Source organism: Scyliorhinus torazame, chromosome 2 (genome assembly GCF_047496885.1).
Source record: "Scyliorhinus torazame isolate Kashiwa2021f chromosome 2, sScyTor2.1, whole genome shotgun sequence".
Lineage (NCBI taxonomy): Eukaryota > Metazoa > Chordata > Chondrichthyes > Carcharhiniformes > Scyliorhinidae > Scyliorhinus > Scyliorhinus torazame.
In genome coordinates, this window is record NC_092708.1 from 123,077,024 (window position 1) to 123,102,394 (window position 25,371).

Sequence of the window (25,371 nt, forward strand, 5' to 3'; positions counted from 1 at the left end):
TATTTACAAATGAGAGGGGCGATATTGTTGGAGAGGACAGTGTGAAACAGATTGGTAAGCTCGAGGAAATACTTGTTAGGAAGGAAGATGTGTTGGGCATTTTGAAAAACTTGAGGATAGACAAGTCCCCCGGGCCTGACGGGATATATCCAAGGATTCTATGGGAAGCAAGAGATGAAATTGCAGAGCCGTTGGCAATGATCTTTTCATCCTCACTGTCAACAGGGGTGGTACCAGGAGATTGGAGAGTGGCGAATGTCGTGCCCCTGTTCAAAAAAGGGACTAGGGATAACCCTGGGAATTACAGGCCAGTTAGTCTTACTTCGGTGGTAGGCAAAGTAATGGAAAGGGTACTGAAGGATAGGATTTCTGAGCATCTGGAAAGACACTGCTTGATTAGGGATAGTCAGCACGGATTTGTGAGGGGTAGGTCTTGCCTTACAAGTCTTATTGAATTCTTTGAGGAGGTGACCAAGCATGTGGATGAAGGTAAAGCAGTGGATGTAGTGTACATGGATTTTAGTAAGGCATTTGATAAGGTTCCCCATGGTAGGCTTCTGCAGAAAGTAAGGAGGCATGGGATAGTGGGAAATTTGGCCAGTTGGATAACGAACTGGCTAACCGATAGAAGTCAGAGAGTGGTGGTGGATGGTAAATATTCAGCCTGGATCCCAGTGGCGTACCACAGGGATCAGTTATGGGTCCTCTGCTGTTTGTGATTTTCATTAATGACTTGGATGAGGGAGTTGAAGGGTGGGTCAGTAAATTTGCAGACGATACGAAGATTGGTGGAGTTGTGGATAGTGAGGAGGGCTGTTGTCGGCTGCAAAGAGACATAGATAGGATGCAGAGCTGGGCTGAGAAGTGGCAGATGGAGTTTAACCCTGAAAAGTGTGAGGTTGTCCATTTTGGAAGGACAAATATGAATGCGGAATACAGGGTTAACGGTAGAGTTCTTGGCAATGTGGAGGAGCAGAGAGATCTTGGGGTCTATGTTCATACATCTTTGAAAGTTGCCACTCAAGTGGATAGAGCTGTGAAGAAGGCCTATGGTGTGCTCGCGTTCATTAACAGAGGGATTGAATTTAAGAGCCGTGAGGTGATGATGCAGCTGTACAAAACTTTGGTAAGGCCACATTTGGAGTACTGTGTACAGTTCTGGTCGCCTCATTTTAGGAAGGATGTGGAAGCTTTGGAAATGTGCAAAGAAGATTTACCAGGATGTTGCCTGGAATGGAGAGTAGGTCTTACGAGGAAAGGTTGAGGGTGCTAGGCCTTTTCTCATTAGAACGGAGAAGGATGAGGGGCGACTTGATAGAGGTTTATAAGATGATCAGGGGAATAGATAGAGTAGACAGTCAGAGACTTTTTCCCCGGGTGGAACAAACCATTACAAGGGGACATAAATTTAAGGTGAAAGGTGGAAGATATAGGAGGGATATCAGAGGTAGGTTCTTTACCCAGAGAGTAGTGGGGGCATGAAATGCACTGCCTGTGGAAGTAGTTGAGTCGGAAACATTAGGGACCTACAAGCAGCTATTGGATAGGTACATGGATTACGGTAAAATGATATAGTGTAGATTTATTTGTTCTTAAGGGCAGCACGGTAGCATTGTGGATCGCACAATGCTTCACAGCTCCAGGGTCCCAGGTTCGATTCCCGGCTTGGGTCACTGTCTGTGCGGAGTCTGCACGTCCTCCCCGTGTCTGCGTGGGTTTCCTCCGGGTGCTCCGGTTTCCTCCCACAGTCCAAAGATGTGCAGGTTAGGTGAATTGGCCAATGATAAATTGCCCTTAATGCCCAAAATTGCCCTTGGTGTTGGGTGGAGGTGTTGAGTTTGGGTAGGGTGCTCTTTCCAGGAGCCGGTGCAGACTCAAAGGGCCGAATGGCCTCCTTCTGCACTGTAAATTCAATGATAATCTATGATTAATCTAGGACAAAGGTTCGGCACAACATCGTGGGCTGAAGGGCCTGTTCTGTGCTGTATTTTCTATGTTCTATGTTTTTCAGGATCAGCGATATCGTCGCCTCCGACATCGTCGGGGGTAGTGTCCCCCTTTCCCTAGCCTCATTAACGGTTCTCGTCAGAAGTGGGGCCAGCCGGTCCACGTATTTCCTATAGAACTCCACCGGGAACCCATCCGGTCCCGGGGCCTTCCCCTGCCTGCATGTTCCCAATTCCTTTTACCACCTCCTCCACCTCAATCTGCGCTCCCAGTCCTGTCATCTCCTGTTCCTCAACCTTCGGGAACTCCAGCTGGTCTAGAAAACGCATCATTCCCTCTTTCCCTTCCGGGGGTTGAGCCTTATATAGCCTCTCGTAAAATACCTTAAACACCCCGTTCACCCTCTCCGCTCCCCGTTCCATCTTTCCCTCCTCGTCTCTAACCCCTCCGATCTCTCTCGCCGCTCCCCTCTTCCTAAGTTGTTGGGCCAGCAGCCGGCTCGCCTTCTCTCCATATTCATACTGCACTCCCTGTGCCTTCCTCCTTTGTGCCTCCGCCTTACCCGTGGTCAACAAGTCAAAGTCCGTGTGCAATCTCCGTCTTTCCCTGTATAACCCTTCATCTGGAGCCTCCGCATATTGCCTATCCACCCTCAAAATCTCCCTCAACAATCTCTCCCTTTCTTTACCCTCTTGTTTCCCCTTATGGGCCCTTATGGAGATCAGCTCTCCTCTAACCACCGCCTTCAGCACCTCCTAGACCACTCCCACCTGGACCTCTCTGTCATCATTAATCTCTAGGTACCTTTCAATACATCCCCTCACCCTTACACATACCCCCTCGTCCGCCAACAGTCCCACTCACCAGAGTGGTGAGGCCGTGGAATGCCCTACCGGCAACAGTAGTGAACTCGCCAACATTGAGGGCGTTTAAAAGTTTATTGGATAAGCATATGGATGATAATGGCATAGTGTAGGTTAGATGGCTTTTGTTTCGGTGCAACATCGTGGGCCGAAGGGCCTGTACTGCGCTGTATCGTTCTATGTTCTATATCTAATCTCCAGAGTGGGCGCTGTTCCTTTTCCTCTCCTACTTCCAGATCTACCCAATGTGGGACATGATCTAAAATGGCTATAGCCGAATACTCAGTTCCTGCCACCTTCGGGATCAGCGCCCTTCCCAGGACAAAGAAGTCTATTCGGGAGTACACTTTGTGGACATGGGAGAAGAAGGAGAACTCTTTACTCCTTGGCCTAGTAAATCTCCAGGGATCCACTCCTCCCATTTGCTCCATAAAGCCCTTGAGCACCTTGGCCGCTGCCGGCCTCCTCCCGGTCCTAGATCTGGACCGGTCCAGCCCTGGGTCCAGCACCGTGTTGAAGTCCCCCCCCCATTACCAACTTTCCCATCTCCAGGTCCGGGATGCGCCCCAACATACGCTTCATAAAGTTCGCGTCATCCCAGTTCGGGGCATATACATTCACCAGCACCACCGCCTCACCTTGCAGTCTGCCACTCACCATCACGTATCTACCCCCACTATCCGCCACTATGTTCTTCGCCTCAAACAATACCCGTTTCCCCACCAGTATTGCCACCCCTCTATTTTTCGCATCCAAGCCCGAGTGGAATACCTGTCCCACCCATCCTTTCCATAATCTGACCTGATCCGCCAGTTTCAGGTGCGACTCCTGAAGCATGACCACGTCTGCCTTTAGCTTCTTTAGGTGCGCAAGTACCCTTGCCCTCTTAATCGCCCCGTTCAACCCTCTCACGTTCCACGTGATCAAACGGGTTGGGGGGCTCTTTACCGCCCCCCCCCCTCGTCGACTAGCCATCCCCTTTTTTAGACCAGCTCCTCACCCGGTACCCACTTTTCCCCCCGACGGCACCCTCCCATCCCATCCCATAACAGCTCCCCCTTCCCCTTAGCAGCAGCAACCCAGTTAACCCCCCCCCCCCCCCCCCGCTAGATCCCTCTCTAGCTTAGTTGCTCCCCCCATATTGCTTCCGGAAGTCAGCAAACTCTGGCTGACCTCGGCTTCCCCCGATTATCCTTAGCCTCCCATCATGTGAGGCCCCCTCCTTCCTGCGCCCCTTTTTCCCGCCACAATTTCCATAGCGCGGGGACAAAGCCCTCTCGGCCCCGCCCCTGATGGCGTAGCTCCCTCTCTCCTTCCCCCTCCCCAACGGCGCCCACATTTCTTAGTGTCTCCCCCCCCCCCCCCTTCGAGGGGAAAGAATTTTTTTTTTCTTTCCCCCCCCCCCCATCTGATTCACAGTCCCTTGCCACCACCTCACTACTTCATTTCAAACACTCTTTCTCCAATCTAGTCCAACTTCTCCTCTTCGATAAATGTCCACGCCTCTTCTGCCGTCTCGAAGTAGTGGTGTTTACCCTGGTGTGTAACCCACAGTCTTGCCGGCTGCAACATTCCAAACTTCACTTTCCTCTTGTGGAGCACCGCCTTGGCCCGATTGAAACTCGCCCTCCTTCGCGCCACCTCCGCACTCCAATCCTGATACACGCGGATCACCGCGTTCTCCCACCTGCTGCTCCGTGTCTTTTTCGCCCATCTCAGGACCATCTCCCTGTCCTTGTAGCGGTGGAACCTCACCACTATTGCTCGAGGTATTTCTCCTGCCTTTGGTCTTCTCACGAGGACTCGATACACTCCCTCCACTTCCAGGGGGCCCGTCGGGGCCTCAGCTCCCATTAAGGTATGGAGCATCATGCTCACATACGCCCCAACGTCCGCTCCCTCTGCCCCTTCGGGAAGACCCAAGATTCTTAAGTTCTTCCTCCTCGAGCTATTTTCCAGGGCTTCCAGTCTCTCCATACACCTGTTATGCAGTGCCTCGTGCGTCTCCGTCTTCACCACCAAGCCCTGTATCTAGTCCTCATTTTCGGCAGCTTTTGCCTTCACTCCACGGAGCTCCATCTCTTGGGTCTTCTGCGCCTCCTTTAACCCCTCAATCGCCTGCAGCATCGGCGCCAGCACCTCCTTCTTGAGCTCCTCCACACATCGCCGGAGGAACTCCTGCTGTTCCAGGCCCCATATCAACTGGCCTCCCTCCGCCGCCATCTTGCTTCTCACTTCCCTTCTTTGCCGCTGCTCCAGAGGATCCTCCGTAATCTGGCCACTATTATCTCTTCTGTCCATTCACATCCGGGGGGACTCCCTTCTATGTCGCCTCACAGTGGGTTTAGCCTTTGAAAATTGACGTTGGGGCTCCCGATAAGAGCCCAAAAGTCCGTTAAAACGGGAGGTGCCAAAACGTGCGACTTAGCTGGTCATCGCCGCACCCGGAAGTCCAACATTGGATCTCTTAACACCCCTTTCTTCAAAGATAACTCAGAAAATATTGCAACAGTAAATAACTCCTTAAAATGTTCCTTCAAACTTCCAAGAGACTTAACACCTTTAAACAGTATCACATCAGGTTAGCGGATATATATATTTTCTGTAGAATGGCAGAGATATATTAGCTTGGTTGACTTCAGCTCCAGCACCTTGCTTTCTTCCTGCAAACTCTCTGGAAACATAGACACACACAAACTGCTTTTTCCAACTGGCTTTCTCCCTTCAAGCAACTCACAGCAAATCAGAACTTCTCAAGCTGCTGTCTCAAACTGGCGTTCTCCTTTTAATCAGCTCACAGCAAAACAGCCAGGCACTTTTAAACTGCTCTCAGCAAAACCAGCCAGGCACTTTTCAAACTGCAAAACCAAACTGCAAAATGGCTGAACTGAGCTGAGTTCCACCCACTCTCTGACATCACTGTTTTCTTAAAGGTACATTGCTTAAACATCCATGTCTCAAAGGTACTCTTGCATGACAGACCTCAACTCCACTTTCCCATCTGATCCCCAAATGCCTTGATTCCCCCAAGATCCTAGAGTCTACCTGAGCCTTGGATAGACTCAACGACAGGAATTCTCCACCCCAAAAGATTCACAAACCTCTGAAGAAAGTCATCCTGATCTCAGTCTTCAATAATCAACCCCTTATCTTGAAACTATGGTCCTAGCTCTAGACTCTCCAGCCAAAAGAAACAACCTCTCGGCATCGACTCTGATAAGTCCCTTCAGGAGCTCATACTGTTCCATGGGATCAACTCCCATTATTCTAAACTCCAAAGAGTTTAGGTCCATTAATGTTAAGTTTTTGAGTATGGGGCCCATCTTGTTAGAAATCACCATTTCATCACTTCCAAATTTCAAGAAGAATCGCCACAGGAAATTGGTCTATGGTTCATAATTAAGAATGATGGCGTGTTAACATTTTAATTGCACTTTGTGGGTGAGCTAATTGAATTTCCTCATATTCTTTCAAAAAGAATTATCAGCCAGTAACTCGTACTGTCCAAACATTATTCTTTCATTAATTGAAGCTCAGATTACTGAAACTAAAGTAAAAATAAATTTAGAGTACCAAATTATTTTTATTTCCCAATTAAAGGGGCAATTTAATGTGGCCAATCCACCTACTCTGCACATCTTTGGGTTGTGGGGTGAGACCCACGCAGACATGGGGAGAATGTGCAAAATCTACACAAACAGTGACCTGGGGCTGGGATTGAACCTGGGTCCTCAGCACTATGAGGCAACAGTGCTAACCATTGCACCACCGTGCTGCCCTAAAGTAAAAAAAACTTCAAGGGAAACATAAAAAGACATCCAGTGGCTAAGTTTAATAATGTTTTTTTAAAATAAATTTAGAGTACCCACTTATTTTTTTCCAATTAAGGGACAATTTAGCTTCACCAATTCACCTACCCTGCACATCTTTTTGGGTTGTGGGGGTGAGACCCACGCAGTTGGGGAGAATGTGCAAAAAGTTGAATAATATTAATATGTAATATGCAATTACAATTTTAATTTTGGATATATTCTTTGAGGTGTTGCACAAAGTAAAAATGCTAATTGCAGATTAATAAAAAGGGTCTCTGACTCGAAACGTTAACTCTGTTTCTCTCCCGATATGTGCTGGCAGATCTGCCGAGTTTTTCTAACATCCTCTGTTCTTGTTCCGGATTCCTGAATCTGCAGTATTTTGCTCATTTTATACAAGTTATCAAACTCACTAATAGTGCATTCCAAAATTATTTTTCAACTTGCCTATGTACCAACAAATTAGGGACAGGTGGAGGCCTATCAACCGCTTGAACCAATAAAGCTCAATAAAGTCATGGTTGATTTGATTGTGGCCTCAACGCTACATTCCGAGCTACACCAGGAAACCTTTTACTCCCTTGTTAGTCAAAAATCTACCTCCATGTACCTTAAAAATATTCAATGATCCCACCTCCAATGTTCTCTGAAGATTCTCTTGAGAAAAATATTCTCCTGATCTCTGTCTTAAATGGGAGATCCCATCTTTTTAAACTGTGTCCCCCATTTCTCGGCTCTCCCACAAGGGAAACATCCTTTCGAAATCCATCCTGTCAAGTCCCCTCAGCATCTTATGTGTTTCAAGATAAGATTACCTCTCATGCTTATGAATGCCTATGGATAAGCAAGTATCAGATGTAAAAGAACATACTTGGCTTGAATTTCCATTTCTTGGTTTTCAAAGATACTTTCAGGGATCAGAGGTAATGGCAAAATAGTTTTTCCTTCCATTTGGCCATGAACATCAAATATCTTGCTTTTTATTATTTCGATATATTTTCTGACATCATGACATACAGCCTGTGGCCACCCCAAATGATTATTTGTATTGGACAAAATAGGAACCAGAACCTAGAAAGACATGAATTACTTAAGTAAGCTAAAACAATATAAAATAAGAGAATGGTAAAATGGTACAAAGTAAAAGGAAGTAGTGTTCAACATTAAACAAACATGTAACATTACACAGTAGCTGAGCACACTGGACATAACAGAAGCTATGAGTCTGGCTGTGGTGTTCAAGACCTGCAGAACAAAACAAATCAATTAGTCTTTGAGCCAAGTTTTCCCAACGCAGACATGATTTGGAAATCTACCCGGCACACAGGAAAATTGTACAGGTATGGCTGACCCATAATCTAAGCAGTCTCATCTCAATGTTAACTAAAATGATGTCATAAACAATCAATGGTGCCATTACATAAAATCTATTCACCAATAACATGTTTGTATAGTTCAGGTTCTCTAGGGCCACTCAGCATTGGACCTTAATTGTAGCCTTGAGTCAAATATGAAAACTTTAGAGCTGCATTATAGAGGGAAGGCAAGAGTAACTGCAAACAATATAAGGCAGCGTTCAACCAAGTGTGGCGCCATGGAGACCTAGTCAATAGGGGCAAACTGCAAAATGACCCAGGGACTGCCTTTATACATGGTGTACACAAAGATTGTTGTGGTAGACATAGCCAATTATCATAGCACCAAGATACCGGAACACCACAAGGCTCAAAAAATTTCAGATACTTCATCAATGACCTTCTCTGTAACAAGGTTGGAAATGGCAAAATTGAGACGAGTAGCCAGTGGTCTGGATTAATGGTCTGGATACACAAGTTCAAATCCCACTCCAGCGGCTGGGGGAATTTAAATTCATTTAATTGAATAAATCTGTAATAAAGAACAAGGTGGAATTCTCCCATCCTGGGACTAAGTCCCGTGACAGGGCGGGAACGTAGAGCATTTACCATTGTGGAGGGCGGTGGGAAAACACGCCAAATCTTCGGCACCAACTTCATTAATTGTGCAACCTGGTGTTTTGCACTGTATTCCATGGTGGGGCAGGCCTGATGGCAGGCGCCATATTGATAGGGCTCTGAACATCGCTGACCCACCACTGAAGAAAGTGGATCGTCTGAAAATGAAGTTGGATCTTCGAGAACATTGAGGCTGGAAGATGAACACCCTCCAGGGCACCTAATCTGGAAGGTCCACCTGCCGATGTTCCCCACCCACTGCTGATGGTCTTACAGGGTCCAGGGTTTTTTTAAAGTATTTTAATTAACATTTTTCAATTTATAAAATACAAATTAGAAAATGTAAACTAATTTCCACACATCAACCATAGAAAACAAAAAAAAACAAACCTCTCACGAAACCTAAAATCCCCTCTTCCCCCACCCCACCCCTTAACAACTAACAGTGGCCAATTCCTTGAAATAAACAATAAAAAGCTGTGATCCCCGATAGAACCCCTCGATTGCTCCCCTCAATGTGTACTTCACTTTCTCAAGGTATAAGAACTCCATCAGATCCTCCAGCCACACCGAGGCACTGGGGTGGAGTTGGGAGTCCACCACCCGAGCAGTACTCGCTTCCGGCCAATCAGCGAGGCGAAGACCAGGACATCAGCTCCCGTGCCCGTCTGCAGCTCCGGCGAGTCTGACACCCCTAATTTGGTACGAAAGGACAGTGCTCCAGCTCAATCTTCTGAACCGTTGACATGCTGCTAAAGGAGACCCAAAAATTCACCAGCTTGGAACAAAACCAGAACATGTGTGCTTAGTTAGCAGCTCTCCTGAACAGCGCTCGCACCTATCCTCCACGCCTAAGAAGCGACTCATTCTGGAGTTGGTCAGATGCGCCCTAAAAACGACCTGAAGTTGGATCAAGAGGACGTGGAATGCACCCTGCGAAGGGCCTCACTCCACACCTCATCATCCAATATAGGCCTCAACCCCTTCTCCCACCTATCCCCGCCCTCCCCACTGGATCTTCCGATAAAATCCATCCACAAATACCGGACAAATGCCCCCTTCCTCTGACACCGCAAGTGAAAGGACCTTCTCCATTAGACTTTTCCGTCATTTCCTCTAGCCTGGCAAACCGACCCTCCAGGAACAAATTGCCCATTCTCTCCAGCCCTTTCCTTTACCACCCCCAAACGTGGCATCTAATCTCACAGACTCGAACAAATGGTTCGCACAAATGAGAGCCAGCTTCACACTGACCCCAGTTTAAAATGTTGGCGAAATTGTCTCCATATCTTCAGAGTGGAAACAACCACTGGATTTGATAAATACTTTGTTGATGAGAAAGAGAGCGAGGTCGTCACTAATGCCCCACCAAACCCCCTACATGACCTTGATTCTCTCTGCACCCCGTAGCCATCTGATTTCTATACCAACCCAACACCTTCGCTACATTAGCTGTCCAGGAATAAAATATCAGGTTCAGCAATGCCAGGCCCCCTGACTGTTAAAAAAGGAAACTGGTGGGGTGGTGGAAAATGTTACAACTTAAGTCTGTCGTGGGCCTTGACCCTCATCTGCAATCACCTCACTCCTGGTGGTGATGTGGGCGCCGGCTTGGTCACCTGCGACTCCGGGAGCGTGTTGTCCTCGTCTTTGTCACACCCCTGAGTGGAACCAGTGGAAAGACGGATCCTGCTGGGGTGGGGGCTGCAGTGAGGTTCGCTGGAGGGAGGGTGAGTGGTGCAGGGGTGATTGAGGCAACCGGGGGGGGGGGGCAGCGGTGTCAGGTCGGGGGGATCCCCCGGGTGCCAGGTCCCGGAGGGAGACTGTGCCTTGGCACCCATCGGGGTGTGCCACGTAGGCATACTGCGGGTTTGCATGTAAGAGGTGGACTTTTTCGACCAAGGGGTCCGACTTATGAGTTCACACATGCTTCTGGAGGAGGACAGGTCCAGGAACTGTCAGCCATGTTGGGAGCGAGACCCTGGAGGCGGACTTCCTGGGAAAGGCAAACACACGTTCGTGAGGAGTCTCATTTGTCGCGGTGCAGAGGAACAAACGGATGGAGTGGAGCGCGTTGGGGAGGACCTCCTGCCGGCGGGAGACCGGGAGATTTTTAGACCGCAGGGCCAGCAGGACAGCTTTCCAGACAGTCCTGTTCTCCCTCTCCACCTGCCCGTTTCCCCGGGGTTGTAGCTGCTCGAGGCGATACCCTGAGCAGGAACTGACGCTCATGGCTCATGAAAGAGGATCCCCGATCACTGTGGATATAGGTGGGGAAACCGAACATAGTGAAGATGCTGTGCAGGGCTTTGATTACCGTGGCAGAAGTCATATCGGGGCATGGGATGGCGAAAGGGAACCGGGAGTACGCATCAATCACGTTCAGAAAGTTTGTGTTGCGGTCGGTGGAGGGGAGGGGCCCTTTGAGGTCCACGCTGAGCCGGTAGAAGTGGAATCAAAGTAAGTTACAGCAAATAAACACCCGGGAAACATTCTTCCCAACAATCAACTATACATTTGTACAGATTTCCTCCTTTTTCACCCCCCCTCCCCCCACCAGCTCCTCAAACACTGTCATAAACATCCCCCACCTCTTCTCGAACTTCCCTGCAGAGCCCCTTAACTCATACTTTATCTTCTCTAACCGCAGGAAGTCGTACAGTTCACCCAACCATGCTGCTACCCCCGGTGGTGATGCTGACCGCCACTCCAGCAATATTCGTCGCCGTGCAATCAGAGAGGTGAAGGCCATGACATCGGCCTTTCTCCTCTCCATGTGCTCCAGCTTCTCTGAAACCCCAAATATTGCCACCAAAGGGTCTGGGTCCACTCCCTCCTCCACTATCCTGGCTAAGACCACGAACACTCCTGCCCAGAATCTTCCCAATTTTTTACAACCCCAAAACAATTTGCATGATTCGCTGGCCCCCGCCCACACCTCTCCCACTCATCTGCTACCCCCTGAAAGAACCCACTCATTCTCGCCTGAGTCATATGCACCCTGTGCACCACCTTAAACTGTATCAGGCTCATCCTTGCACAAGAGGAGGTCCCGTTTACCCTTCACAGTGCCTCACTCCATACTCCCCAATTGATCTCCATTCCCAACTCCGCTTCCCATTTCTCCTTGATCTTCACCACCCGCTCGCCTTCCTGCTCCCCCAGCCACTTATATATATCCCCAATTCTTCCCTCCCCTTCCACATCCAGAAGCAGCAGTCACTCCGGCAGGGTGTATCCCGGCAATCTAGGGAAACACTTCCAGACCTTTTGTGCAAAGTCCCTAACCTTTAGATACCTGAACACACTACCCCATGGCAGCTCTACCCTCTCCCTTAGCTCCTCCAGACTGGCGAACCCTTCCTCCAAATACAAATCCCTCACCTTGACCAGCCCCACTTCCTTCTACCCCCTGTATACACTATCCATCACCCCCCCCCCCCCCCCCGCTCAAACCCATGATTCTCGCACAGCGGCGTAAGCACCAACATCCCTTCCACCCTAAAATGCCTCCTCAGCTGATTCCATATCTTCACCGTGGACTGCACCACTGGGCTCCCGGAATACCTACTCGGAGGCCCACAGAAGGTGTAATGTTGTTCCCTCTGCCATGTAAAGACTATCTCTTGATCACTTGGTGAATTCAGAGTGATAACTGTTCTCAGTAGTAAATTTAAACCTGATGTGCTTCTGTTAAAAGTTGTGGGGGGGTTTTTGTTAAAAGTCTTATGGATGTTAAAAGGAAAGTAAGGATTATTTAGTGTTGTATTCTTTGGGGGTTGTATTTGAATTAATAGTTACTAAGATGTTCACTGTATGTTTTAAAAAGGTTAACTTGAGTTCATAGAATAAACATTGGTTTGCTTTAAAAAATGCTTTTCGATTTCTGCTGTACCACACCTGTAGAGTGGGCCGTGTGCTCCCCATACCACAATCGAGTAAAAGTCGTGGATCAGGTGAACTCCATGATACACTTTCACTAAACCCTGGCCCATAACAGGAGGAATATGAGCTGCTCAGTGGGAACGGGTTCCGATATTTACAGGTACAGTACTATATGAGGAAGCAGGTGCAGTCTTTTCCCGATCTGCCGCCCCCGGGATTACAGGTGGTGTCGAAGAGGAGTGGGGGAGGGAAAGGTGAAGGTGTCCAAGATTTACAAGGAGTTAATTGACGGAACCCCGATAGGAGAATTCAAGAGGAAATGGGAGAAGAGAGGACGGGGAATGGAGACTGGGAGGAGGGTGCATGCATCTTCATTGTGCGCAAGGCCTTATCCAGTTTAAGGTGGTTGACTTCTGGTTGCGGCTTTGCGGAGCTAAGCCGCACGATTCTGCAGCTCCCGCTATCACGGACATTCGGGCTCTTTAGAGGAGCCCCAATGGAAATTTTTTTAAGACGACCCGTGGGGAAGGGAAGAGCGAGGACCCCCTTCAACTTTTATGGACCATACCAGAAGTGAAACGGCCAAAAAAGCGGCATTGGAGCAGCGGGAGAAGCGAGGGAAGAAAAGCAAAATGGTGGCGGCCGGGGACAAAGCGGAGTGTGGGCCGGAGCTGCAGTTCATCAAGCGTTGCTTCGAGGAGCTGCGGAAGGAGATGCTGGTGCCTATGTTGTCGGTGATTGAAGGACTAGGGATGACCGAGAAGGCACACGAGGTAAAGATCCAGGAGGTGCAGAAAAGAGTCAGTGAGAATGAGGACGATATCTTGGGCCTGGCGGTGAGAGTGGAGGAGCACCGGTGGCGAGTGGGGTGACGAATCGGCGGAGGTCGGAGTACTTTCGGCTGTACCGTGGGACGAGGCAGGGGTGCCCCCTGTCGTTTGCATTGGCGATCGAACCCTTGGCCATGTCATTGAGGGAGTCTAGGAAATGGAGGGGGGTGGTCCGAGGGGGAGAAGAGCATCGGTTGTCGCTTTATGCGGATGACCTGTTGCTGTATGTGGCGGATCCAGTGGAGGGGATGGTGGAGGTTATGCAGACTCTAAGGGTGTTTGGGGATTTTTCGGGCTATAAGCTCAATGTAGGGAAGAGTGAGCTTTTTGTAGTATAGGCAGGAGACCAAGAAAGGGGGATAGGCGATCTACCGCTGAGGAGGGCGGAGGGGAGCTTTCGGTACCTGGGGATCCAGATAGCCAGGAGTTGGGGGGCCCTACATAAACTGAATCTGACGAGGTTGGTGGAGCAGATGGAGGAGGACTTCAAAAGATGGGACATGTTACCGCTCTCGCTAGCGGGTAGAGTGCAGTCGGTCAAAACGATGGTCCTTCCAAGGTTTCTTTTTGTGTTTCAGTGCCTTCCCATCGTGATCACCAAGGCCTTTTTTTAAAAGAGAGTATGCAGGAGTATTATGGGGTTTGTGTGGGCGAATAGGACCCCGAGGGCAAGGAGAGGGTTTCTGGAATGCAGTAGGGACCGAGGAGGGTTGGCGCTGCCGAACCTAGGGAGCTACTACTGGGCAGCAAATGTGGCGATGATCCGCAAGTGGGTGATGGAGGGAGAGGGAGCGGCATGGAAGAGGGTGGAGATGGCGTCCTGTACAGGAACGAGCCTGGGCCACTGGTGACGGCACCGCTGCCGCTCTCGCCATCAAAGTATACCACGAGCCCGGTGGTGGCGGCAACGCTAAGGATCTGGGGCTAGTGGAGACGGCACAGGGGTGCAATGGGAGCCTCGGTGTGGTCCCCGATCAGGGGTAACCACCGGTTTGTCCCGGGGAGGATGGACGGGGGGTTTCAGAGCTGGAATCGGGCAGGGATTAGAAGAATGGGGGACCTGTTCATTGATGGGACGTTTGCGAGCCTAGGGGCACTGGAGGAGAAGTTTGAGATACCCCCGGGAAATGCTTTTAGATACATGCAGGTGAGGGCGTTTGTGAGGCGGCAGGTGAGGGAGTTCCCGTTGCTCCCGGCACAGGAAATTCAAGACAGGGTGATTTCGGGTGTATGGGTCGGGGAGGGCAAGGTGTCGGCAATATACCAGGAGATGAAAGCAGAGGGGGAAGCACTGGTAGAGGAGCTGAAGGGTAAATGGGAGGAGGAGCTGGGGGAGGAGATTGAGGAGGGGTTATGGGCTGATGCCCTAGGTAGGGTTAATTCCTCCTCCTCCTCGTGTGCCAGGCTCAGCCTGATACAATTTAAGGTGGTTCACGTGACGGGGGCGAGGTTGAGTAGGTTCTTTGGAGTAAAGGACAGATGTGGAAGGTGCTCAGGGAGTCCAGCGAACCATGTCCATATGTTTTGGTCATGCCCGGCACTGGAGTGGTTCTGGAGAGGAGTGGCGGGAGCAATATCTCAGGTGGTGAAAGTCCGGGTCAAGCCAAGCTGGGGGCTAGCAATATTTGGAGTAGTGGATGAGCCGGGAGTGCAGGAGGCGAAAGAGGCCAGTATTCTGGCCTTTGCGTCCCTAGTAGCCTGGCGAAGGATCTTGCTAATTTGGAAGGAGGCGAAGCCCCCCCAGCGTGGAGGCCTGGATAAACGAGTTTGCCTTGAGAGGGTCTGCGCAGGGGTTCTACAGGCGGTGGCAACCGTTCCTAGACTATCTCGCGGAGCGTTAGAGGAAGGTCGGTCAGCAGCAGCAGCAACCTGGGGGGGGGGGGGGAGAGAAAGAGACGGGACGGGACGTCCTGTGAGAGGGGGGGGGGGGGGGTGTTGAGCAAGAGAACACATGAAGGATTTGGGAAACTGGCACGTACGGGAGAGAGCCAGTGTACAAAGCTATGTAACATATCGTTTTACCATGTATATATCTTGCTATGTGCGATTTCTTGCTATTTTGTTACGAGAGGGGGGGTTTATTGTTTGTAAGGGTGAAAAATAGTGTTAAAAAACTTTAATAAACAGTTTAAGGTGGTTCATAGGGTGCATATCACCGTAGCCAGGATGAGTAGGTTCTTTGAGGGGTTGGAGCACAGGTGTGGATGGAGCACAGGGAGGCCCACGAACCATGTCCACATGTTTTGGGCATGACCAAAACTGAAGGGATTCTGGCAGGGGTTCGCTGACATAATATCCAAGGTGCTGAAGGTGAAGGTGGCCCCAAGTCCAGAAGTGGCGATATTTAGTGTGTCGAAAGACCTGGGAGTCCAGGGGGCGAGAGAGGCTGATGTTTTGGTCTTCGCCTCCCTGGTAGCCTGGAGACGGATTTTGCTGGAGTGGAGGGATTCGGGGCCACTAAAGCCAGGGGTGTGGGTGAGCGACCTGGCGGAGTTCCTATGTTTGGAGAAAATGAAGTTCATCTTGAGAGGGTCAGTTGATGGGTTTGCCCAGAGATGGAAGCTGTTCATTGACTTTTTCAAGGAAATTTGAGGTATCAGCAGGGGGTGGGGGTTAATGAGGAAGGCAGATATTTATTTATTATGGAGATTTCTGTTTGTTCTTTCTCTTGTGATGGTTTGTATTTAATGTTTATACAAGTGCCTTAGTAAAAATATTTTTAAGCACAAGTAAATGAGTTAGGTTTGTCCACCAAATTTCCCCAGGAACCAGGCTTCTATCCTGAATTCCAGAGACAGCCTCACACATTGTTCAGGTGTGTCCCAGCATCTACACACCATATTGTCCCGGCACGTTTCTCACTGGTGTGTTTTCCCACTGTCGCCGCAGAGAATCGGGCATGATTGGTCAGGTCTTCATCTGTATCCCACTAGTGGGATGCAAATATGTTTCATGCCAGCCTCCAGCAGGTTGCCCTCTCCACTTTCCTGGAGTGTGGCTCCAACAATACACAAGAAGCTCGACACCATCCGGAACAAGCAGCCTGTTTGATTAGCACCCTATCCACCAACTTAAACATTCACTCCCTCCAGTACGGGGACGCAATGAAGACTGTGTGGATTGTGATGGAACTCACGGTTCATCTGGAGTCACTGCAACATGCAAGAAGTTGAAATGAAATGAAAATCGCTTATTGTCACAAGTAGGCTTCAAATGAAGTTACTGTGAAAAGCCCCTAGTCGCCACATTCCAGCGCCTGTTCGGGGAGGCTGTTACGGGAATTGAACCGTGCTGCTGGCCTGCCTTGGTCTGCTTTCAAAGCCAGCGATTTAGCCCTGTGCTAAACAGCCCCTGTTGAAAATTATCAAAGCAGTTCATTTGAACAGTGCCTCTTAGCTCAATATCCACCTTAACATGCACGGTAGCATAGTGGTTAGCACAATTACTTCACAGCTCCAGAGTCCCAGGTTCGATTCCCGGCTTGGGTCGCTGTCTGTGCGGAGTCTGCACGTTCTCCTCGTGTGTGCGTGGGTTTCCTCCGGGTGCTCCGGGTTCCTCCCACACTCCAAAGATGTGCAGGTTAGGTGGATTGGCCATGCTAAATTGCCTTTAGTGTCCAAAATTGCCCTTAGTGTTGGGTGGGGGTGTGGGCTTGGGTAGGATGCTCTTTCCAAGAGCTGGTGCAGACTCGATGGGCCGAATGGCCTACTTCTGCACTGTAAATTCTATGATTTAACCTACTGTGGTTGCCAAATGTATTATCTACAAGATGCACTGTAGCAACTTATTAAGCTTGCTTGTGCAGTACTTTCCACTTATATAACTTCCACCAACGACGACCGGCTTCAAGTGACATACCAACCTGGCTTGGATAGTTATTGCTGTTCCTTCATTACTACCTAGTCCAAATCCTGGAATTCATTTCCCAACAGCACCAGGGCAACAGCAGTTTAAGAGTAATGCTTACTCCACCTCTAGTCAACTGGGGATGGGCAATAAATACATCTTACCACAGCTGTCTACATCTCAAAGATGTTTGTTTTTAAAACTTTCCTGTGTTTTTTTTATTATCTCTCCTACACTGTTGCTTTCTTTATTTGGTTCTAAATATGCCGGTCAATATGGTCGCCTTCCTTAATCCTAATTACGTTTGCTTTAGAGTTGCCAGGTATCTTTCAATACCGCCACAAGGTTCAAACCCGAATACGGATCAAAGAGCCGATACACCAGGTTAGTTAGTTCAAAGTCAATACTATTTATTTACACGCACAGTAATATCTACTCATGCACAAAGTACTACAAACTAAACTATCTCTAACGCTAATACTTCGCTTCGGGTGCCCACTCAGTCAGAGGAACAATGGCTGTTGTTCGGGTCTGAGGCTGCTGGGGTCGATGTGGTACAAGAGAACAGCTAAGGTCATCCGTCTGGTAGCGAGCGTTGACCTTGGACTTACTTGCTTCTAGTGTGGCTGGTGGAAGGGTCTCTCCGCTTTGAGAGACGATTCCAAGAGAGCGATTCTCTTCTTATAACCGAAGGGGTTTCGCACGCTTTTGGGCAGGCCTTGAACTTGGCCCCAATTAATTGGGCCGTATCTTGATCACTCGTATTGATCATGACCAATAAAGGGGTGGGTGCCCTGACGGCTGGGCGTGTCCTATGTGGCTGTTGGCCTTGCTTTGTTTACGCTTTCGGTTTGGGGAACTGGCGCCGCGATGTCTGGAGCTAGATCGGTTGCTGGAGTGTCTTTCCTTTGTTCCTGGGGATGGGCCATCAATATGCTAATAGACCTACAGTTTCAGTCTTGTCTGGGAGCTCCGCCTCCAATATGCATACAGGCTCTGTGCTTGCCTGCTTTCTTACCATTGTCCATAGTTCCCTACAGTCTTTGCAAACATCCATTTTGTATTGTGGAAGTGGCCATCCCAGATGGCTACAACACCCTTTGACCATCCGGTTTCATTTTCAGCTGCTTCATTGTTTCTATCTTCCTCCCCATCTCTTTTTCATAATAGTTCAAACAATTCCTCCAAAATTATAGTTATTCTTCCAGCAATGACACTGGCCCAGCCCTTTAATAAATCTTGTCAGTTTTGTACAGATCATCTGATTCAAAGGTACCCCATGAAACTGAACTGCTACACCATTTCTCCAGTTACATCTTTATTTAATAAAGGAATATAGAGGAATAAAGTAAAACAGAAGTAATTGATATTACTATCCTTGATGTCATGTTCTTTAATCTATCTAACCTGAAATTTCTGCATTTGCTATTAGTAATATGTACTTTTAAAAAAACAATTAGCACAAGATATGGAATTAGAAAAAAAAAATTCTGATGTATCGTCCCGCAAGTACTCTGTGTAAGATTGAACTGTTAAAAGAAGCCTGTTGTTAGGCACAATATAAATTATTCACTTGTTATTTGAGGAGTCATATTAAATTACTTTGCAATGCAATCTTATATCTGATCATTCCTTTTGACAAATGAATGACATTGAAGTAGCTCGGCTTGTTCAACATATCAACCTTTATGTGTTTTAAGAATGCCTTGTAAAAGTTCTCATATTTAAGCTGGTATCAGTTCATTTTGATATTGAAGCTGACATTATCACTACTTTTACCCAATATGTGAATTATTCAGCTGTATTACAAAATGGTAAAACATTGACAAAGGTCAAGTTTATTTCATGTGGAGACCACATTATATTTAAACACAACACTGAGTACATAAGTTTAAAGGCACACATCATATACTCCAAATACACCCCACAAAGGGTTACAACACCAAGACTATTTAGATCAGCAATATAAGTAATCATTCACTCGCATTGCAGAGCTTCATGACAGCATATGACAAAATTCCATGGAGTTATGCTTGCTGCTCCCTGATGGGATACATTTCGAAAACTTTAAAAAAGCAAATAAGGTAGACATAGATACATAGAAGCAGGAAGAGGCCTTTTGGCCCTTCGAGCCTGCTCCGCCATTCATCACGATCATGGCTGATCATCCAACTCAACAGCCTAATCCTGCTTCCTCACCATAGCCTTTGATCCCATTCTCCCCAAGTGCTATATCTAGCTGGCTCTTGAATATATTCAATGTTTTAGCATCAACTACTTCCTGTGGTAATGAATTCCACAGGCTCACCACTCTTTGGGTGAAGAAATGTCTCCTTATAGCTGTCCGAAATGGTTTATCCTGAATCCTCAGACTGTGACCCCTGGTTCTGGACACACCAGTCATTGGTAACATCTTCCCTGCATCTACCCCGTCTAGTCCAATTAAAATTTTAAAAGTCTCGATGAGATCCCCCTTCATTCTTCTGAACTCCAGCAAGAACAATCCCAACCTAGTCAACCTCTTCTCATATGACAGTTCCGCCATCCCTGAAATCAGTCTGGTAAACCTTCACTGCATTCCCTCGAGAGCAAGAACGTCCTAACATCCTTCCTCAGAGAAGGGGACCCACACAATACTCCAGGTGTGGCCTCACCAAGACATTGTACAATTGCAGCAACACATCCTTGCTTCTATACTCGAAACCTCCGGCAATGAAGGCCAACATACCATTAGCCTGCTGCACCTGCATGCTTACCTTCAGCGACTGGGGCACAAGCACACCCAGGTCCCGCTGCACACTCCTCTCTCCCAATTTACAACAATTCAGGTAGTAATCTGCCTTCCTGTTTTTGTTTCCAAAGTGAATAACCTCACACTTATCCAAATTATATTCCATCTGCCATTGATTTGCCCACTCGCCCAACCTGTCCAGATCTTGTTATAGGATGCGTGCATCCTCATCACAATTCACCCTTCCACCTAACATGGTATCATCTGCAAACTTTGAGAGGTTACATTTTGTTCCCTCATCATCTAAATCATTAATATATATTGTGAATAGCTGGGGTCCCAGCACCAATCCTGGTGGTACCCCACTAGTTACTGCCTGCCAATTTGAAAAGGACCCATTAATCCCTACTCTTTGTTTCTTCTCTGCCAACCAGTTTTCTATCCACCTCAACACATTTCTCCCAATCCCATGCGCTTTAATTTTGCACAATGATCTCTTATGCGGGACTTTGTCAAACACCTTATGAAAGTCCTTTGGGATCATTAGAATTGGAAAGGAAACGGAACAGACTGTGTAAGCTTATGTTAAAAAACTACAACCATTGATTTGGAGGTAGGTGTTGTAGGCAGTATCAACAAGTTTGCAGAAAACATTGATATCTGCTTAAGTCTTAGGGGTTTATACATTGTACATCTGTTTCTGGCAGATTTTAAGTGTTGAGAGATTGGGGTCATGACTGGCAAATGAGATTTAACTTGGAGAAGTGCAGTATTAAGCCTGTGAGCTCAGCTAATGTTCAACATTCCTTCAGGTATTAAAGGTGGAGGAGAGATCTGGCATTCTAAAATATACATTACTAAAAGGTACATGAGCAACATTGTGAACCGATAGCTAGAGAAAATAAGGTAGTGGGGTGCATTCTTATGACAATTATGTTAAGACAAGTCATGCTATTATGTCTTTGTACATGACCTTGGTCAGGCCTCACCTGGAATATTATTTCCAGTTTTGGGTGACATTACGCCTTTGGAAAAGATGCAGAGGGTCATTAGACTAATTCCCAATCTAGGCTAAAATAGATGGGAGTTTACACTTCAGAGAATCGTAGAGATGGGGGTGATCAGATTAAAGTTTATAAGGTGGTGAAGAGATAAGGCTTGACAATTTGTTTCAATTAAATAGTTTATGGGGGACAGGAGCCATAATTTGAAGCGGCACAAGGCCAAATCAAGGTTAAAGGTCAGGAAATAGTGAACTCATGGAACAGGCTGCTATTTCGTGCAGTGGATGCTGACTCGCTATACTGTTCCAAGTGTGAGCTGGACTTATTTCTGGTTGGGGTAGACATCACTAGTTACGAAGGTAGAGTTGGTTTTGATTACCTAGATGGATTGAAGAATTTCCACAGTTCTTTCCCCCACAGATTGGAATGTATTTTAATCTGGTTTTTACCTCTCCCAGAAGATCATATGGTTTCAGATGGGAATGGGTGTTTACATTTTGTGTTTACAGACTGGATGACCAAGGTCTTTATCTGTTATGTAGATTGTTCAGGTTGTGCCAGCCACGATTATCAAATTCATAGAATTTACAGTGCAGAAGGAGGCCATTCGGCCCATCGAGTCTGCACCGGCTCTTGGAAAGAACAACCTACCCAAGGTCCACACCTCCACCCTATCCCCATAACCCATCAACCCCACCCAACACTATGGGCAATTTTGGACACTAAGGGCAATTTAGCATAGCCAATCCACCTAACCTGCACATTTTTGGACTGTGGGAGGAAACCGGAGCACCCGGAGGAAACCTACGCACACACGGGGAGGATGTGCAGACTCAGCACAGACAGTGACCCAAGCCGGAATCGAACCTGGGACCCTGGAGCTGTGAAGCAATTGTGCTATCCACAATGGCAAAAATGTGACTGAAGGAAATCAGTCTGATTGAGAGCTCCTAGTCACCAATGGAAACTTTACAATTGTTTCTTAAAAAAGAATAGACTATCCCAATCTGCTATGTGTTTATGGGTTGCTTTACCTCATTGATTAAAATGGTGAGGTGTTCCACTGGGTGTTGTAAGATCTCTCCAAGCATCAGTTCATTTTTTTGGTCATTATTTGACAATCTTCCACTGCAGTTTTTGAAAATATAAAGCATTTTGCTTTTTGGTGGGAAGGACAGCTGCAGAAAAATCGGAAAATTATTACATTAGTCATAAAAAAAAGCTTATTCTACTTTTCACACATTTTAAGATCACCACATAAAAGGTCAAGCTTATTTTTGAATTCCATTTATTGAACAGCACATAACGATTGATAAGTCGCCTTCATAACTAGGAGCCTTTAACATAAGTTTTTCAGCTTGGGTTTCGTCTGATAAAAAGGTCCTCGTTTTCTTCTGGGTGCTGAATCAATAAAAATCAATTTCTCCTTCCTGATTTTTCTTTAAATGGGGGGGGGGGGGGGGGGGAATCGGGTTAAAAGTTGACACTTCAAACTAACATTTAAAATGTCCTATGCCCCACAATTTAAACATTTATACAAGTGCGATACGCTTTTAGTCCAGTGCCCCGCCCTGTACCTGTTGGTCGACATGCAAAGCTCCTCCCGCTCCAGTAAATAGCAGCTTTCCCGGCTGCCTTTCATCAAGAAAGTCCAGCAGCAGTTTTTTGTTCTCATCCAGCGCGATGAATTTATTCCACCTTTCAGATTTGACTTTTAACGATCTAAACACCTGCTCTTTTATAAAATGTATTCGCTCGTCTTCAGCACGAGCACTGGGTGTGGGAGCATTCGTACCAACTCTCTCTTCAGACATTGCATCGGCCTTGATAAAAGGGGAGACAAACACAGATAAGTGAAAAGTTTAAGTTAGCAGTTTTTGTTTAGTGATTCTCCGTAATGTAAATGCGAGCAACTATTTCCTAATTCCCGTCGCACTTAAACTAACGAGATTGGAAGGACTCAACAGGTCGTTAAGTGGGCGGGGTCTCCCCTCCCCACGCCCCGCCCCGCGTGCGCCACTTGCCCCTTCCCGCGTGCACGCCCCCCCGGGCGCTGTCAACGGAATTTCTCGGGGCTGGGAGGGCTGTCGGCAGCACCGGAAGATCTAAAATAGACCAGCGAGGATGAGGATGGTGGGTGAGCGGGATTTGGTGCAGGCTGGAATACAAGCCAGTGTTCTGAATGAGCTGAAATCTCTGCAGGATGGGAGGCCAGCTAGGTAATATCGAAATATTTAAATATGAACGTGACAAAGGCACGGGTCTGGTTCAGGAGTCCACGGACTGGCCCAGAATGGAGGCAGGCAAGCTGAGTGGAATCAAAAGTTCAGTTCATGGTTACGAGGGGCAAAGTTGCACACACAGTAAGTTTCAGCCTGGGATAGTGGCTGGGCGGGGGTAGAACCAATGGTAAGAACACAGCCTGCATTGTAGGAGCTGGACACAATCTTGGAGTCTTCCCAGTATTTAGCTGGAGGAAATTGTGCAACATTCAAGGCAAACAATGGTAAACGGATTAAGAGAAGTGGTGTATTAATAGAGCTGAGTACCATCAACCTAAATGTGGATCATAGAATTTACAGTGCAGAAGGAGGTCATTCAGCCCATCGTGTCTGCACCAGCTGTTTGAAAGAGAACCCACTTAAGTCCACACCTCCACCCTAACCTTTTTGGACACTAAGGGCAATTTAGAACATAGAACATTACAGCGCAGTATAGGTCCTTCGGCCCTCGATGTTGCGCCGGCCTGTGAAACCACTCTAAAGCCCATCTGCACTATTCCCTTATCGTCCATATGTCTATCCAATGACCATTTGAATGCCCTTAATGTTGGCGAGTCCACAACTGTTGCAGGCAGGGCATTCCACACCCTTACTACTGAGTAAAGAACCTACCTCTGACATCAGGCCTATATCTTCCCTCAATTTAAAGCTATGTCCCCTCGTGCTAGACATCACCATCCGAGGAAAACGGCTCTCACTGTCCACCCTATCTAATCCTCTGATCAGCTTGTATGCCTCAATTAAGTCACCACTTAACCTTCTCTCTAACGAAAACAGCCTCAAGTCCCTCAGCCTTCCCTCATTAGATCTTCCCTCCATACCAGGCAACATTCTGGTAAATCTCCTCTGCACGCTTTCCAACGCTTCCACATTTAGCAAGGCCATTCCACCTAACCTGCACATCTTTGGACTGTGGGAGGAAACTGGAGAACCCAGAGGAAATCCGCGCAGACACAGGGAGAACGTGCAGACTCCGCACAGACAGTGACCCAAGCTGGGAATCGAACCTGGGACCAAAGAACAAAGAAAAGTACAGCACAGGAACAGGCCCTTCAAGCCTGCACCGACCATGCTGCCCTTCTAAACTAAAATCTTCTACACTTCTGGGGTCCGTTTCCCTCTATTCTCATTCTATTCATTTATTTGTCAAGATGCCCCTTAAACGTCACTATCGTCCCTTCTTCCACCACCTCCTCCGGCAGCTTGTTCCAGGCACCCACTACCCTCTGTGTAAAAATAATTTACCTCGTACATCTCCTCTAAACCTTGCCTCCCGCTCCTTAAACCTATGCCCCCTAGTAATTGACCCCTCTACCCTGGGAAAAAGTCTCTGACTATCCACTCTGTCTATGCCTCTCATAATTTTGTAGACCTCTAACAGGTCGCCCCTCAACCTCCTTTGTTCCAGTGAGATCAAAACAAGTTTATTGAACCTCCTCATAGCTAATGCCCTCCATACCCAACATCCTGGTAAATCTCTTCTGCACCCCCTCTAAAGCCTCCACATCCTTCTGGTAGTGTGGCGACCAGAATTGAACACTATACTCCCAAGTGTGGCCTACCTGTAGCTGTCAAGCAATAGTGCTAAGCACTGTGCTATTGTGCCGCCCCTGTATCGGCAGATGATGTTACCAAGGAATAGCATGTAAATATTGAAGAGGACCAAAGAAAGATCGATGGAGACTTGATGTAAAGGTGGGATTGGAGGAGAGATGACCTCCTGGCTATGATGGGATGGGTGAGAATGGAATTAAGCAAGGGAACACCCACTAAACTGGGTGTTGAAGGTGACTGATGTGGGTGAGCTGTCAAAAATGGCACTGATTAGAAACATTGGTGCACCACAGTCAAAGAATACCATTTCTGACTTTGGTTAGAGAGGTTTCTTTGCTGGGCAGAGATGTGAACCTGATTTTAAAAAATTAACAGAGTTGCTGGATAGATAGGTCTTAGAACCATAGGGCAGTATTCTCCTGCCGCGCCTGCCCTGCGACGGGAGACTCCCGCCCGAGGACTTTTCCATTGTCCGCATCTCGCCCGTGGTGGGCGGGGCGGAAGAATCCAAACCCATAGAAAATAAGAGCAAGAGTAGGTCATTCAGCCTATCAAGCCTGCTTCGCCATTCAATATGATCATGGCTGATCCACTATCTCAGTGCCATACTCTTGCTCTCACCAAACCCCTTGATGCCTTTAATG

At 47.7% G+C, this 25,371-nt stretch overlaps 1 protein-coding gene across 1 annotated transcript; it reads right to left on the bottom strand.

Annotated features, from left to right (window-relative positions):
* Nucleotides 1-7,350: 7,350 nt before the first annotated feature.
* LOC140391601 (dynein beta chain, ciliary-like) lies at nucleotides 7,351-22,805 on the bottom strand. Its single transcript, XM_072476261.1, has 3 exons — nucleotides 22,469-22,805; nucleotides 21,926-22,069; nucleotides 7,351-7,693 (listed from the first exon to the last, which is right to left on the bottom strand). Exons 1-3 carry the CDS (start codon nucleotides 22,703-22,705, stop codon nucleotides 7,457-7,459), a joined length of 618 nt encoding a protein of 205 aa, XP_072332362.1. The 5' UTR covers nucleotides 22,706-22,805; the 3' UTR covers nucleotides 7,351-7,456.
* Nucleotides 22,806-25,371: the final 2,566 nt, after the last annotated feature.